Consider the following 17092-nt stretch of genomic DNA (forward strand, 5'->3'; position numbering starts at 1 on the left):
CTCTCTTCATGTGTAAGCAACAGTAAAAATACTACCACAAGCATACATTGCATGTAGGTGATTTTCAGTGCTCTTTCAGCACATTAAAAAAAAAAAATATGTCTTTTATTGACATATACATTCCTTCTTACAGGGAGCACCAATGAAGCCAGCACAAATCAGAACACTGCAGCCACAGTGCTCTGACACATCAGACTCGCATTACCTAAAACAAATATTGGTAAAAATGGAGATAACGTTTAGACATTTGCTTTAAAGTGTAGCATCCTTTCCACCTGCCACTGTAGGCCACAGAAGATACACTCTAGTTAACATATTACTGACAGGATGATGAGAAAGCTCCTGTCAGACACTGGCCAGCTGGGTGTTTGAGACAAAACGCACAGCCCCAGCTGACTAGTTAGAGAAAGGCTGGTGAGGTACAATTACAGAGGCATATGACAAGCTTTCATGCTTGAGTGACTTGAGAACCGATGACATGGCTTTAAACAGCAATCCTTCCTACCTCCGGTCACAAAACAGCAATAAGTCAACTGATGCACTGTTGTAAAATCATGATTTATTCCTTTGCTTTGAATACATGAGAGTATGGTATGATGTTCTGGTAGACTACCACAGCAGGTGCACTTGGGGCCTCAACATCTAGGGCCTGCCTCCAGCATGCATAAAATCAATGTTGTAGTTCAGCCTTTCTGGAAAAGCCTTCCCCAGCACTTTAATAATTTATAGTGAGATTAAATTAAAACTTATTTGTACTGAAACTCTAACAGCTCCACGCACCTAACAAGAATACATGCAGATGTTGCGATGAGTGAGGAAACGGTGCTGTGTAAGAATACACAGTATGATATTTAGGAAAGGTCTTCTTTTTACAGTTAAAATGAAACAGTGGGCTCTGCGAATAAATCAATTCCTTTATTTCATTCATTCTTTCCTACGTTTCAAAGCAGATAATTTGTTTCTCTTCCTGAGTTTACCGTTCAAAAGCCAGAAATGGCAAATTTTTGCTGTAAATGTATCTTACAGAGCATAATTCTCAGGCTAGCCGAATCTGTCTTATTCTAACACTGAGCCTGAAGCAAGCTGTGAGGTTGGTGATAATCACATTATTAAAGCGGCTGGAAAGTCAAGCTAATAAAAGAATCAACAGTTAGGTCAAATAATGACCCAGAAGCTATGACAGAAAGGAGCAGTGGGAAGTTTCCACTTCTATCTTAGTAGTAATTGGTATGGCAAGTAGACAAATATCTCCATCAAAGAGTATTTAAAGGGATATAAACAGTTTAAAGACAGATGCAAAAAATACATGGCAACTGTAAATAAGAGATGCTTACAAAAGAACAAACGCTTGGCTAAAATAAAATACAAGCTGACAATTGAATCAAAGCCCCTTAGATAAATTGGTAATTAATATTATTTTTTTTAAAATACTATTCAACAGCTAAATGCAATAAACTTTTTTTCTGTATTTCCCTTTTCAAACAAGCATTCTTGCGTCCTTCTTTTTCCCTTTTGTCTTTTTCCAGGACTGATCCCTTACTTGAAGTAACAAAAGCATGAAAATTCATAGGGCTGCAATGCTAAACTTAGTCTTCTACCCTCTCCCTATACTTCCCTCCTCCCCTCAATGAGGATGAGGAAAAACTAAGCACGGCCTTGAATTATGCCTTTTACTTTATCAGTCCCTGTTCTGAGATAGCGAACCAAAGCAGAACTGATAACTGGGAGGTGACATCACAACCCAATCCCCATGAACTGACATAAACACTTGGTATTCAGTTAACCTCAGAGATAAGGCACAACTCCCTTAACAGAGAGTTGCACTTAGAAAAGATCGTTCTTTCAAAAAGAGTACTATACGTATCAAGCTGTATTTTAGGAATACTGTAGTGCAACTCTCGCAGCACAACATAATCTGCTACGTTTTGTACACACTGCATAAAGCTAGCACATATATGTCATTTGCTTACTTGTACTGTATAAGGCATTCCAACATTTTAAAGAAGAAACATGTAAAAAACATATTGAATGATTCTTAGCTATTCAACTAAATTCTTCCAGGAGATCCAGAGAAGTGCTCTATTTGATTTTTAAATTCTACTGTTCTGTAAGGAAGGAAGCCTAGCATCACTCCTGTTCTGTTTATGAAAATGTTAAGGAGGTCCTCACTGAAACTCCTGATAAGCCAGCACTACTCACTTGTTTTATTATATCTCACTTCTGTAAGAAAAAAGTTTGCCTAGTCCTGTATTGAAAATGCTACATATTGTAGCAGTAATTTCATTTAAATTCAACTTACATAACATTAGAAGACTGGAAAAAATAACCAGAATGAAGTAGTTTGGAATCTGCAAGTGGAAATAAGGTGGCGTACATGAGCACAGTATAATCCTGATACTATCTCTCCTGTTGTCACAGCACAGGAACAGAGGCCAGCCAAGATGTTGAGCCTAACAACAACATGCCTTAAAACAATCCAAATGTAGGCTGAGAGTACAATTGCAAATCCTGAGAAGCACACTGACACCTGCCCACCTGCAGGACCCTCTTCCACAGGCACAGAGCTGCCATCATGATTCCTATTTTCTCACTGCTGGAGCAGTAAAATGGGAGCATCATTACAGTTGATGTTTTTTTTCCTTTATGGCAAATTTTTTTCTTTCATTTTTCATACCAAGATGTGCCCCAACTAGCAAAAAAATAATAAAACAAACCAATTCCATGTTTCCTTTTACTGCATTGCCTGAACTTGTACCAAACCAGGTTCTTTGAAAAGGCTTTCCCTTGAAATTCTTGATGCCCACTAGCATCACCTTATTACTCTACCACAATGCCCAAGTCTTCCCGTGGCCAGTTCCACAGGAAATAATAGAAAGAATATGGGAATTTCATAAGATAGAGTAAAATATTTGGTGCCTAAAAGATATATCACAGTATGGTAATTTAAAGACTGAATATATACATTCACTACTTATTTTACAGGTTTTACAGTTCTTCATTTGGCTTCTGATTTTATGACCTCAGGTTTCTTTCATTCCCTAATTAGTATAGACAATTATTTTCATGTTCTGCAAGTCATCATTAATGTAGTATGTATTTTATACATAACATATACTGTATATATTTAATAGTTTATAGATTATCTATACTGTATATAGCACGTGTACTATATACTTAGATATACACAGTTTTAAGAATCACAGTGAATATAATATATACATTTCTTTATGTGTATATATGTTATTCAATTGCTAATAACTAGAATTGTAAAAACTGCCAGCCTTTTATGACGGTTCTTAGTCCTCTGTCGAGTTTACTTTGGACTCAAAAGAAGTTAAAGGCTTTTAATCCACTATTTACAGTCCAAAATTTCTCACTCCTTATACACACATACTAGAAATCAGCATCCACATGTCTTGGAAAATACAAATTTTTAATACTATACCCAAACTTGTGCGTATGTGTCGAAAATAATTGTTCACTTATTGGGTAGTAGAAATAGTAGCGTTTAGAAATATAACTTCTGTTTCCCACCATAGAAACAACATAAAACAAAGTGTTTTATGGATACTTTTGAAAAGTAAGATATTTTTAGGACTGATCTTAAGCCAAATAAACTATGTATCAAATAAAACCAATGACAAAAGTAGCTTATAAACAGTCTCATAGTAACACAAAATTAATATTTGGTATATATTCGAAATATAGGGGATTTTAAAGCCTCACAGGATTCTGAAAATATTAGAACAAAATTAACACCTGAATATTTATATATAGTTTCAAAATGAAATGCAACATTCTTTTATTAAGCAGTCCACGCAGGTAAAAGGAAAGAAAAAACATCTTAATGTGGCAGTAGTCTAAAACCTTTATTAATAATAAAATGCTATTTTGAGTTGTATGCTATTATAAGTCTGAAGAGCTGCTCCAAATCAGAGCTATTACAGTATGCACTCCCAAGCCACTCTGAGAAAGATGAATCTACCTATTACCAGGTTAGGATAGCAGCTATTATTAAGGCCCCTTGATTTCTTTCAAGTAGCTCCAATGGAATAAGCCACAAGTGAATAATAAAGATCTTATAATAGCCCTTAAGAATTCTTTTTAGGCTAGAAGGCACAGAAATGAGCTCTGGAGAGTTAAAGAACTCTCATCTACTGATAAGGAAAATAATTAACCTGACTTAATGTATCTGAGTAGGTCTTATATAAATCAGACTTTTGTATTTCAAGAGCCAGACTAAAACCATATATCAGAAAAGTATGTAGATATTGTCTTATGAGTACACATGGAACATATCTAAAACCACAAAGGTCTGTAGGTCATTCTGTGAAACGTTCAATATATTCTACTGAAAAGGAGATGTGTGAAGTACTTACAGTGCTTAGTTTGCTCGAGGTAATAATTATTCTTCTCTCATGCAACATACTGGCATAAAGTTGCAGCATGTTGTTCACATCCACAGCAACAAAATACTCAGTGAGGTTTCTCTGTTTAAATAAATAAAATGTTAACAATATAGCGACAATGGTAGCTAAGAAAAACATTAATACACTGTATACCAGAAAATTTGACCAATTAATTGGTGGAAAAAAAAATATTAAGGAAATCCAAATTAAAACACATGCTCTAAAAATAATAGAATTTTAAAGCTAGTGATGACCTAGCTTTGGAGCAAGTTATTACTTATTTGATAATGCTTCTGAAATTAGAGTTGCCCACTTTTGGAATCTGAACAACAAATATGTAGCACATCAATACTAAAGTATACTAGTAACTAACTTCCAACCCAGGAACAGATCCCCCAGCACCACAGTAACTGTTCTGCCATAGTTATGACAATAAAACCACAATGTTTTGCCAGTCTCTCCAAAAGTGAGCACATGTTATTCTACTTCAAGGAAAGCAAACCAGCTTTCCTTCCAGTTGGAAGAAAAACATGCAAAAACAGCCAGCTGTGGTAGAAGGTTGTGAGTGTACCTCTATGGCATTTAATGAAAAATAAAGCCACCAGTACATTTTATTCATAGGTCAGATAATATAAAAGTGGGGGAAACTGGAAAAAATAAGAGGTTGTGTCAGGTGGGTGGGTCTCTGTGTTCCAGATGAACTTAACAATATTTCTGTGTGGCACAGTACCACAGAAATACGGGTTCTGAATTAGTCCAAAGACCACCAGCAAAAATGCATAGAAAAACAGCAAACATTCATAACTATTGGGGAATAGGTACAAAAATATACCAATTCACTTCACAAGATACAAAGTGTACATCTGATTTCCTAACTTCACATGTCCATTACCTCACCTGCAACCAGAACCTCCATTGACCTCTCAGAAACAGCATACACTCCTGAATGCTAACACAAGAACCCACCGTGGCACGTACCAGCCCAAGGACAAGAGCCAGAGCAGTGAAACTCAGCTTACACTAGATGTGGAGTCAGCACAGACAGTGAGGGCTTTTAACCCCGAAAGACATTGAGGGCTTGACAAAGGAGTGAAGGCCTCAGGGCAGCACGTGCTCTTGAGGCTCAGAACTGTGACATGGCCGCCACCAACAATGCAGGTAATGCTGTGTGATCCAGAGCCACTCCTGAGCAGCTGCTGCTCCAGTTCCTTGCAGGCCATAACTAGGGGAACCTAACCTGAGGGAAAGTCTGGATGGTGACCAGAGGATTCACCTCCTTTTTGGATACATTTCAATTTTAAATTAGAGCTTCTTAAAAGAAGTGACAGAAGATCCAATGAATTAAGCAATTTTATGTAAACTCATAAATGTATTATTAATTCAAAGAGACAGAGCATGGAGTTACTCTTGGTCCATCCTGCATAGGTATTGGGAAGCTAAATTGAGAGCGTTAAGGGCCACAGATGCACCATTTAGAAATATTCTGGTCCTTCAAGCATCCCCTTTAATGGGTTGTCAGAGGCTGACGTGCAATGGTAATTTAAGTCCCCCTTATGTAGGACAGCCTTTACATTTTAGTTGATAATGACATGCTGATTCTGTTCAGCACAAGCTGTGGTAAAAAAAGTTGGCCATCTTGCACAGAACATTTCTCTGGGAGTCACAGTTATGTCTGGATTAGAGCTGAAAAGATATTTCTCCAGAAGTTTGTGAAACTTATAGCAAAGAACAAGGAAAAGTCACTGTATTATTGATTTACTAGATCTATCTCACCTCTTAACTTCTACATGTTCTATCCTCTGCCATTTTGAGCATACTGGAAGAGTGGGTATTTCAGAAACAGAGTCAAAAAATATTAATAGTATAGCAAGGCATTTAGATAATTACTTTACAATTTTCCCTCAGAATCAGCAGAGCACATCCACAGCAATGCCATTGCAAGAACCTCACTCACCCAGAAACTCAAAATGAAACCTCTCCGTTTTCTTTAAGATGAACATACTAAATACCTCCTAATCTCCAAAGTTATGCTTTAGTAGGAGACCAAAGAACATGTTAGAACAGAATTTTTCTTACAGACAGTGGAATTCAATCTAAAGGGTAAAACATGAAAACAAACATCTAAAAACTAATCCTTGTCCTAACCAAAGAGCCACTTCCCACTGTGGGCCCTTTCATCTCAATGCAACAACAGACTTCTGAGTTACCTCAAGACTCCAGCATCTCCCCTGGGTTCTCTGCCACCAGCTCAGGACTGGGCTGAAGCCCTGCTAGGAATAAGCTCCCACTACCCGCAGGTTTGGACTTCTCAGCCTACGCTTGTGTGGCTTCGTTGCCTTTCCCCCCCCCAAACTTTCCTGCATCCCTGGGACGATATGTTTGTACTGCCATTTACCCACCACAGCCACCAAAACATCTAACTTTCAGAAGACAGTCATCAAGTGAAAGTGTAAAAATGCAAACCTATAAAGCTTTGTTGAATTCCCAATTTAATGCAGAACTAGAAAGCAGAACTAGAAAGCAGAACGTTAGATAACCAATTAAATACCTTCTATCTAAACACATCATAGAGGACATGATCTGACATTCTGCATTTGTACTGCAGCACTACCAAGAATTCAGCATCTACAGAACGAAAGCCTTCATTAAAACGTAACAATAATTGTTTCTGGTGTATGGTTACCATCCGTATATGAGCAGGTACAGCATGTTTTCCAAAAGCCTGAAACAATGCCTTCTTACACAAAAATTAACTGCCTATCTTGATAGCTAAATTTGCAGCTTAGCAAAGCAGTGTTTAAAGGGCAGATATTCAAACAATACTAGCTGTGTAAGTGGAACGTTTTGCATATATAGCCCCTATAAATGCAAACAAAGTAATTATGAACAAAAGGCAGACAGCAGTGCTCAAAAATGCCCTGTATGATGCTTTAACAATGCATGCAAGAGTAACTTTACTAGCTAAAGGTTATAATAATAGACATCAATCATATTCTAAAAACAGTCACAGAAAAATCCACCCATTGATAAAAGCAGAGTACAGCCCTACTCAAAGAACGAGGCTTATACTTCCAAATTTCTTAAAAAGAAACTGCATACTTACACTTTCAGGGATTGTTGGCAATCCAGTTATATCAGGAGTAATGAAATACAAGTGCTAATCAATGGGAAAAAAATGAATAATTTAAATTCGGCTTGGCAAGTAAAATTATTTTTAAAATATCTCACATTCAGGATTTCCAACCCCATCTTTGTTTAAGCAAATAGCCATGTTTCCAATAGGATTCTTACTACTACCAGACAAAGAACTAAGCAGATCACGTCATGAAATCACAATTTCTGGCTTAACGCAGCACACAAACCAAGTGAACAAAACACTGTACTGCTGTTAAAATGAAATTAAGCCAGTTTTAAATGTCTCATGTCAAAGTAGCATTCATTGGCTTTAGCACTGGTTTCATAAATTTCAAGCACAAAAATAAATGTTAAAAAACAAAACGTAAATTTAGAATGAGTAAGGAAAAGTCATTTACATGACAATTAATGAGAACAGTAATATTACTGCTCAATATACAGCCTCGTCTCTTTCCAAACATCTTCAAATCCAAAATGTGCTAACAGAAATCCAAGGTCTGACAGCTCGACATTCCACAATCATTTATAAAAAACATTCGCAATTTTAAAATCTTATGTTTGAGGCCATTTAGAATGTAAACATAAAACGCACTAAACTGAAAACAGATGTAGTTTAGGTTGTTCTCCTTAATCCAGTGCTTTTAGGAGTGAAGTACAGATTTAACTTCATAATTTTAAGATATCTTTCATAATTACTCTAAATCTTGAAGGACAAAAAACCTTGAAGTAGATAATAATTAAATGTGATAATTATTGAATTTTTAGCTTTTGTTACTTTAAGGTTTTTTTTAGTTTTTCTTAAGATGTCTGCTTTTATACTGTATATTTTTTTATCATTATTAGCAACACAAAAACAGTTTTTAAGTCAAACTTGAAAAAGATACAACAAAACAAAAAAGCGTCTAAGATATCGTGTCTTGTGTTCAAACAAGAAAATATATTAATACAATATAATCTGTGTAGAAAGCTCTTATTAAACCAGTTTGATACATTTAATAGAAAATTTTCTCCACATATTAGGTCATTTGGCAATAGCTAGAAAAAAAGAACAAAAAAACAAAAAACATCACTAACTCAAAAAAATCCTGGAATGTCTTGTGCAAATGCAGTGTCGTCTTTTTTTTTGTGCATCAGCAGGAAAAACTACTATTCTGTAGTCAGGAATAGGAAAACACTTAGATTAATGCAGTACATTCTTAAAGAGTATGATGAGAAAATAGTTTTCTATATGTAATAAGATTGCAGAAAATTTAACAACAGATTTTCTGATTAATGGATTTAATAACTTGGACTAGTAATTATTCATCGTTAAGAAGTTAGTAATATTTCACTCACTGAACAGAAAAGGAAGTTAGAGCTATGAAAAGCAAAGACGCATTACTGCAGCCATTATGAACCATTAAGCAACAAAAATAACATGGTATGGAGTCCTTGCACATTTATGAGAACTCCCTTAGGAAGATGCATATGACCATGAAAGACATACTAAATTAATAGTTGCTGTCCCATATAAAGTCTTCTGTAAAAAAAGGAAAACTAGAAAATGCAAACTTTGTTAAGTGTTTGATTTTGGTTATGCTCTGAAATTAGATTGGTTTAAACAGAATAGGTAGGTTAATACTGCTCTTTTAGGCTATAGACAACAGCACAATTTCCAAAAGGTTAAGTATAAATAAGCCTGAAATCAGAAAACATATCCTATAGCAAGTAATCACTACTTTAATTACAATAGGTTTTAGATAGTGCCTTTTAAACTCACCGACACAAGGCAAGGCTGTTTTTTCAAAACTTGCTTACTTGCAAAAATCATCTCTTGGTTCTTATGCAATATGAGAGAAAGATTGAATTGATTTTTTAGCTTTTCAATAGAGCAAAGATGATTCCACTGTTTCTCATGTCTAAAATGTGTTCTGAAAATATGCTTTATTTTGTATGTTTCATCCCCATCTGAATTCAGTCTTGACTTAGCTAACTTTTCCAACAAAAAAAAAACAAGCACTTTTGTTGGCCCTCCATGGGTAAAATGCTAGAGACAGAAAGCTCAGGTTTCATAGAATCAAAGATTGCTCATATCAAGACAGAGGTGCAAGAAGAGAACATGGTCCTTAAATAGATCAAGGCATTTTTGTGTTCTACTTACTGAAGTTTACTGTGGAAAAAAAAAAATGTATCTGGATACTGGCATATTTTATGCATGATTATGTACACGTAATTGTAAGTATCATAATGGTCTGCCATTTAAGCCCCAGTTCAATGTCTATGAGCCTTACTCTGCATATCTGAGTATATGGGAGATGAATCTTTTTAATTCTGCATCATGAAATTTGATCTAGGCTCATCCTGGCACAATGAAAGACAACCTCATGCTGTTATTCCTACAATTATTTTTCAGACTGCAGCTTCTTTTAAGTCTATGACCACTGACTGTTCCACTCTCACCTATTTACAATACATAAGAAGCCAGAAAGAGACACCAATATGAAGATTGACATACAACGTTAGAGTTGAAAGTGGCCACAAACATTTCCCTATTCCCTGCAGCACTGAGCTTATGAAAATAGATGCCTGAAGATCCAAAACACATTTTGATTCAAGGGAACCTACTCCATCCTGCTTTTCCCTGCCTGTACCCACAGTACTGCTCATCTGTGCCTGCAGCCAAGCACTTGGCAACCAGCCCACATTTGGATTATCATTGTTCAGCTAGAAAGATAACAAAACTGTTTCATGGAACAAACTACTGGGAACAAGAGGCAGCTGAGAAAAAAAAATTCAAACGTCAACTAATATTGAAATAAAACCAGCAAGCATCAACTTAATTGCAAGCAATTTGTCATCCCAATGTTGCTGGTTGTATCCTCCACTCCAAAGTTCACCACAACATTCATTTGAGATAGGAAAGCTCTGTACAAGATGAAACACAGCACTGACAGCAATAGACAGCAAAGCTTTCCAGGAAACAAAAGGAAAAAAATCTTAAAAATTTATGTCCTACTGAAACACGGGAGGATTTTTAAAGGATGTTACCAAGTGTTTTATGATTTCTAAATTAGAATTGGTTATAACACTGCAGTTAGCAACTACAAAATATTATTCCATATACAAGAGGATACTACTGCAGGTCACTCTGAACAAATGATTTTAATTTCTGTTACTTACTGAAAAATAACATATGTTATAATGACAACACAAATAAACAAATATATATATGCACATACACAAATACACTGAGCAAAGCAACAAAAAAAAAATCAAACTGTAGCCTCAAAAAACAGCAGTACATTCTGGTGAGAAACACCATTCAAGACTGGAAGGCCTTCAAGACAGTTATTATTATTGTTTGAAGAATAAAAATACTAGGGCTCTATAGACAATTGAAATAAAGTGTAACAATGCAAGAGAAATTTGAAAAGAAATGAAAATGAAGGCAGCGTTATTTTAAGGACCAAAAGTAACTAGGGACACTGGTTTCCTCTCTATTTTTGTGCACCCTCCTGGGAGGGTCAGATGTTTCTTTAGAATCTGCTCTTACTTCACTTGAAGTACAGGGCTACAAAATAAATGGGTTAAAAGTAATAGGAATGTCACAAGCAATGTCAAGACAAACAATTTATTGAACCTTCAGTAAGTAATCAAAGACTTAGTTTCAGTTCTTTCTGTGCCTTGCAAACTGATGATCCAACTACCATGTTATTTGCACACATTTACTTCTACATAAGCTGTGGACACGAAGAATGGCTTTATATTTGATACAGCCTCTAAAGACATAAAGCATATTTTCATATGCTTATGCTGTTATCATCATCAGGAATTATAACAGCAACAGGCTCACTTGGATGTTTCTATGGCAAAACCAACTTGCTGTGCTGAGAGCATCCAGTGGCACATCCCAAAGTGTCAGTGTACCAAGCATCGTGGCACAGACACATTCTTTCATCTGTACCTACGCTATATAAGCTTTATGTAATGCGGTATTCTCCTATCTTTCCTAGAGTATTACCACATGATCAAGCAAACCTAGAAAGATGGAGTGGGAAGATGGGAAAGCTTACACAAACTTGTTTCCAGTTCTTTAAGTCTCACGTACTCTGGCACAAGAAGCAACAACACAGAGTCAGTGTGTCCTAATTCACAGTTGGAGAAACCAAAATTATCTGCAAGAGCGAGTTAGAAACACAAAGAAGTAGTTCTAGCAGTACTAGATCCCACGATCCACCTTAGTTTCCTTTTTCATTCATAGAGCAAAAATCCAATTTTTTTTTTCTTTTTCATTAACTTTAAGAGAACAACTCCAGATGTAGAGAAACTATTCTGCGCCGAAAAAAATGAAAGGTTAAAAAAATTATCCAAGCCAGTTAATGATGGAAAGCCATCTAAGATTACAGTTTACAAAAGGATTGTTTTAACCGTACGTAGGCATTTTGAATTAGGCAACAGAATTAGGAATAATGTAGAGAATACTTACCACACTTAAACTGACTAAAGCGTTTGCCTTTGGCACAGGATGGCTATACAACGATTTTAACAAATCCTTTGAGTCATTTTCCTATAGGGAAAATTTAAAATTTTTTAAAATTTTAATTAATCATTACATAAAAGAATTATTACAATTTACTACACGTCAAACAATTTATATACATACACATATACATTTAGTGAGAAAGACAATGGCAATTTCCCATGAAGTAATTAAATATGAAATAATAAGCCAACTTCATTTATGTAAGAAAAATTCTTTTATTTTGCCCCATATACTCCATAAATTAATTACATTATTTGTAACTGAAAATAGCATTAAAATGGCTATTTAGACTTTCTAAAAGAGTTAGCCATGATATTCATCTAATGAAAACTTTGTTAACTATGCAGTTACACTTGAATTGTACACTCTTGGTCACACAGTGCCTGGGAAAGCGCGACAGCAATGTTCTCTAACAGCCTCCTCAGCAACATATATGGCAAGAGGCAGCACAATGAAGTACGTGCTTCCACACATTGCGAAATCTTTCTGATCATCGATACTGAGGTTCCTCAGTATACAGCACAACAAGCCTAATCTAGCATCTTAAAGCAATTGTACAATGCCAAAACCACTGAACAGTGGAGCAGAAGCAGAGGAGAAAATGATTCCCACCTTCCTATTGAGGTCAAATACCTCGTCAATAACCATTTTACTGCTATAGTGAAATAAGAACCAAATACAAAGCTCAGTTTAAAGATTCAGACTACTAGTGGTGAAACTACACATACAGAATAAGTTTAACATGCATTTAACTAATCCAACATCTAGAATGATGCTTTTATTTATTACGTGAAGTCCATTTACTATAGTGCATAATAACTGCTTAATAAATAGTTCATCTACGTTTGAAACATCAGCTTTTCCAGTCAGCATATGGCCATCCATTGATGCCTTTTCTTTTTTTAAATTTCTATCTAGTAGTCTAATGCAGTTAAATCAGAAAGATATGGCTACAGTGTTCTCCATAAAGACAGATGCCACTATTTCCTTCCCTGCATAATCCTGGAATACGTTTAATTGCTCATGAATATGCAAACTAAACTATCATGATTCTTCACCAAATGTTGCAAGCAATTTTGTCTTGCTAGTTGAGATGACAGAATTACGAGAGGTAGTTTTTAGTTAATGTGAAGGGTGAAACAGTACATCATATTTTACGCAGTTCTGAAAAAAAGTGTTTGTAACTGATAATCAGATAGTTCCAGAAATCTACAGTTTACAATCAATGCATCATAGAGTTCTCCAGTGATGTAACACTTAGCTCACACTTCACCCAGGACTTGTTTATACTAAGACTGACACTTCAGACAGGTAGATTCTCAACAGCTTTTTAAGATTCATGTGATATTCAAGTGATAGTTAGCGATAGTTGTGGCCCAACATTTACACTGATTGAACTCCAGTATAACAAGTTTAATGACTTTCTTCTAAATTTTACTTAAAAAAAAATTAAACAGTGAAGAATCACTTTATGGCACTTGAAATACTACATTATTTGGTCGCTGCTACTGCTGCAAAATCTTTTACGCAAAGAAACAGACTATGTAAAACGTAAAATTACCTGCTCTTTAGCCAAATAATCTGCCAGAGTATTTAAAAGCTTATAGTATACTTCAAACCAGGGTAGGTAACTAAAAAAGGAGAGGAAAAAAAGAAAATTAAGATATCAATGTACTTTTCCAGTGTTTACGAAATTTACCATAAAATGACTAGTACATTTTTGCATTTTTACATGTAAATAAGTGCTTATAAACCTGTTCCTCACAAACTTCAGTTTAATGCTAAATCACTGTTAGGTTGTAGCAAAGCTCTACTTCTTTAGACTCTATCTACTAACCAGACCTATTTGGTAAGACTTGGGCTTTGCTTTATTATAAAGCTGACATCTCAGTACCTCAGATACATTATGTATACCAATTCACTTTACACAGTAAGGTGGAAATCTACTTTAAGTCCCACGTACGTGTAGATTAGCTTACAATATTTTTGCTTCTCATTACTCTAAATGCATCCAAAAAAATCACTTTAAGCATTGTCAAACACCTTTAAATCACAGTCCCATTGCCTATTAAAGCTCTCAGTAGTTGTGTTGGTAATTTTCCTTGCCATTTTGATGTTCTACACTCTGCTGTGCTTGGGCAGACTGCCACAAACCATCTACCTGGGCAGAGCCAGTACCCATATCAGACAATTCATGCACCACTACAGAATAGCACAGATGCCACACATATATAGAAGAATATATGAAGTCTTCCCTCTATGAAGTCATTTCTATACATAGTAGCAATTTCTAGAAACAGTTGAGCATTTACTGATACTGCAAGCACAATAATACCACTATTTCAAAGGCTCCTACCGTAAATCTGCAACCCATATTTGTGCAATAGTATCAATTAGTTAAATAGAATCCAAGATAAATATGACATAACCGAAGGGTACGAGAAGAGAAGCTCAGTGTTATTATTGCCTTTTTTTTCTCCTGACATCTCTTTACAGATGATTTACCTTTAACTGTGACATCAGAGCTTTCCATACTCACTATTTAAGCTTATGATACAGATGTAATATGTAGTTTACCAAACATTTCAAGTATAAATTATTCCTTTCTTAAAAATTAAATACCTTCCAGTTTCTTTCTTAGAGTTCTTTCCACAAATAAAAAACACATTACTAAAATGGAAAGCATGATTAATATAACTTGTTCATATTTTCATGTGGACAGGAGGGGAAGCAAAGACTGAAAGATTTTTTATTTCATTTTATACCTACGCTTTCCCTAACAGGCAAGTGGAAGCCACCAGGGGAAATCCTGGATGTTTCAGAAGCCAAGGCTACTTTTTAGTGAGCAGAGCAAGGGGTTACACTTCCTTTGCAATAGCTCCATTCTCAGTGAGCAGCTGGTAAGGCTTTAGAAATAGACTCCAGTTCTTAGAGGGAAGAAGAAGCATACACAGCTGCACCTCCATACTACCACTCACTGCTTCTGGGCCCGAACACTGTGCATCCTTTTAAAACACTATTGCAGTAGCTCCTAAACCTACTGGTCTTGGAGTTTAATTCCATTCGAAACTCCTGACCTATGACCTTCTGAAATCACGTTTCCCTCATCCTGGACACAAAAACAGAAGTACTGGGCACAAGTGCCAGGGTCCCTGCAGACATCGCAGCCACCAAACTGCTCCGCCGGCCTCCAGCTGCAGCAGAGATCAGAGCATGGCTCAACCACTTCATCCAAGTCAAACTATAAGGTGCAAACTGCAAAAAACCTTTATAAGCATAGACAAAGGAATAGTTTACATCATTTAAAGCCCTTCCAGTGTTTTGCCATCACTTCAGCAGTAGCAGGCTATATCATCCAAGCATATCATTTTTTCATTGTAGAATATTGTAAAATCTTATCTGATTCTTTGTATTTCATAATGAACATTTATGAACAGCGTGCTTTAAGTGTTCCTACTTCAATAAAATATTAACAATATTTCTGTCATATATCTATGATCTCAGCTCCCCTCTTATTGCAAAAACTAAAATTTAATTTTTGAATAAATTCATGAGGCCAAATTCATTACTTGAAATTAATGAACCCGAGCACAAAAGCAGGGAAGATTTTACTTTCACAGGCTAAGGCATGCTGACGTGAGTACTCCTACATGAGCTTGCTCCTTTAGCAAGATGAGGTTGATGATGCACATTCAGATCTACACATAACAAAATCACAAATACATGTTGTAAAAAAAAAAAAAAAGATCGTTTGCACGTAGTTGAAAAATATCAGCTTCCTTCCGAGCTGAAAAACTGGTTAAAGAATTGCTTTAAACCTTTAAACACCACAGACACAAGGTTAATATAATCTCAGCACGCTACTTAAACCTGAAAATTTAAGACAAATCAAAACATCCATGGCATGAAAGGAAAGACCATCTAGATCTGTCTTCATCAAATAAAAAGAACATAGATTCTCAAATGAGACCTTTGCTTTCTCATTGCTCTTTAATTGCACACATTGCCTTCACAGATAGCACGTTACAACTAATACTCTTGAGAAACGAACATACAAGACAAACGTACGAAAACCTCCAATTCCTATAAAGTTGCCTTCACGCAACAAAGAAGAATATCAAAATATGTGCATGACTGTTTTAAAAGATACCTATTTCCTGTTTTAGAATACAGTGGTCTTTAAGAGTACAGCCACTGCCTGTCATGAAAACACAAGCACGAGATATTTCATGGATAATTAGAAACACACTTAGCATTTTCTTTTAATCCAAATGAGCCACAAGACAGGAGCTCAGAGTTTACTCAAAGTCGTGCATAACCCTTGTTGCAGTAAGTAGACTTCCACCTCACTTGTGCTTCTGCTATAGCTCTGATAAAACTTTTACATTCATGAGTCAAAGGTTAAATAAAGGAAAGGAAATGTTTTCTGTCAAATAGTCAGGTAACCACTAACAGTCTTGAACTATCAGCAGGAATCTAACTTCTAGTAATCAAATAAAACTGAGGAAACTGCCTTTCCGTAGCTAAATGTCTAATGTCTAGGGGCTACTTTTCTGTCTGGAAAATTGACACAAAATGTGTAAAATTGAAACATTCTGCTTCTAAGGGATTTGCCTAAAGGAAGAGAGAGAAAGCTTCAGGAATGGCCTGAACTGAAGAACTACAAAGACTTACCACATAAACCTGTCTTCCTTATTATAGCATTTCATTTGGAAACATAGGTGACAATTTTACAGTCGTAAAAATTAATGAAATCTAAGACTGAAAATTTTAACGATGCATTTTGCATTTCTCTAGGTACATAAGGTCAACCTCTCATTCAACAGTTTCAAGATTCCTAACGAAACAAAGATTAGTCAAGTTATATAAACTACATATTAAAACCATTCAAGTAATTCTAAAACAGTTCGGTGTAAACTCAAAGCATTATTCCTACTACAAACAGCAGAGATACATAGAAACAATACCCAAAATAATTAAGTTCCTATTATTTGTAAGTGAACATTAAAATTTCTATTGCACCACT

General features: G+C 35.6%; 1 protein-coding gene across 5 annotated transcripts in view; it reads right to left on the reverse strand.

Moving 5' to 3' along the window:
- DENND1B (DENN domain containing 1B) overlaps positions 1-17092 on the reverse strand; it is a 155236-nt gene that overhangs the window by 79073 nt on the left and 59071 nt on the right. For 3 of the 5 annotated variants that reach the window (XM_085232102.1, XM_085232100.1, XM_085232105.1), the window contains 5 exons: positions 13628-13697; positions 12010-12090; positions 9304-9363; positions 7513-7566; positions 4380-4490 (listed from right to left, as the gene is read on the reverse strand). In XM_085232102.1, the coding sequence (XP_085088228.1) occupies positions 4380-4490; positions 7513-7566; positions 9304-9363; positions 12010-12090; positions 13628-13697 (376 nt within the window). The remainder of the gene's footprint in view (positions 1-4379; positions 4491-7512; positions 7567-9303; positions 9364-12009; positions 12091-13627; positions 13698-17092) is intronic. The other 2 variants (XM_085232103.1, XM_085232104.1) reach the window with 2 other exon arrangements.

The sequence above is a fragment of the Meleagris gallopavo genome, chromosome 10 (genome assembly GCF_905368555.1).
Source record: "Meleagris gallopavo chromosome 10, MGAL_WU_HG_1.1, whole genome shotgun sequence".
NCBI lineage: Eukaryota > Metazoa > Chordata > Aves > Galliformes > Phasianidae > Meleagris > Meleagris gallopavo.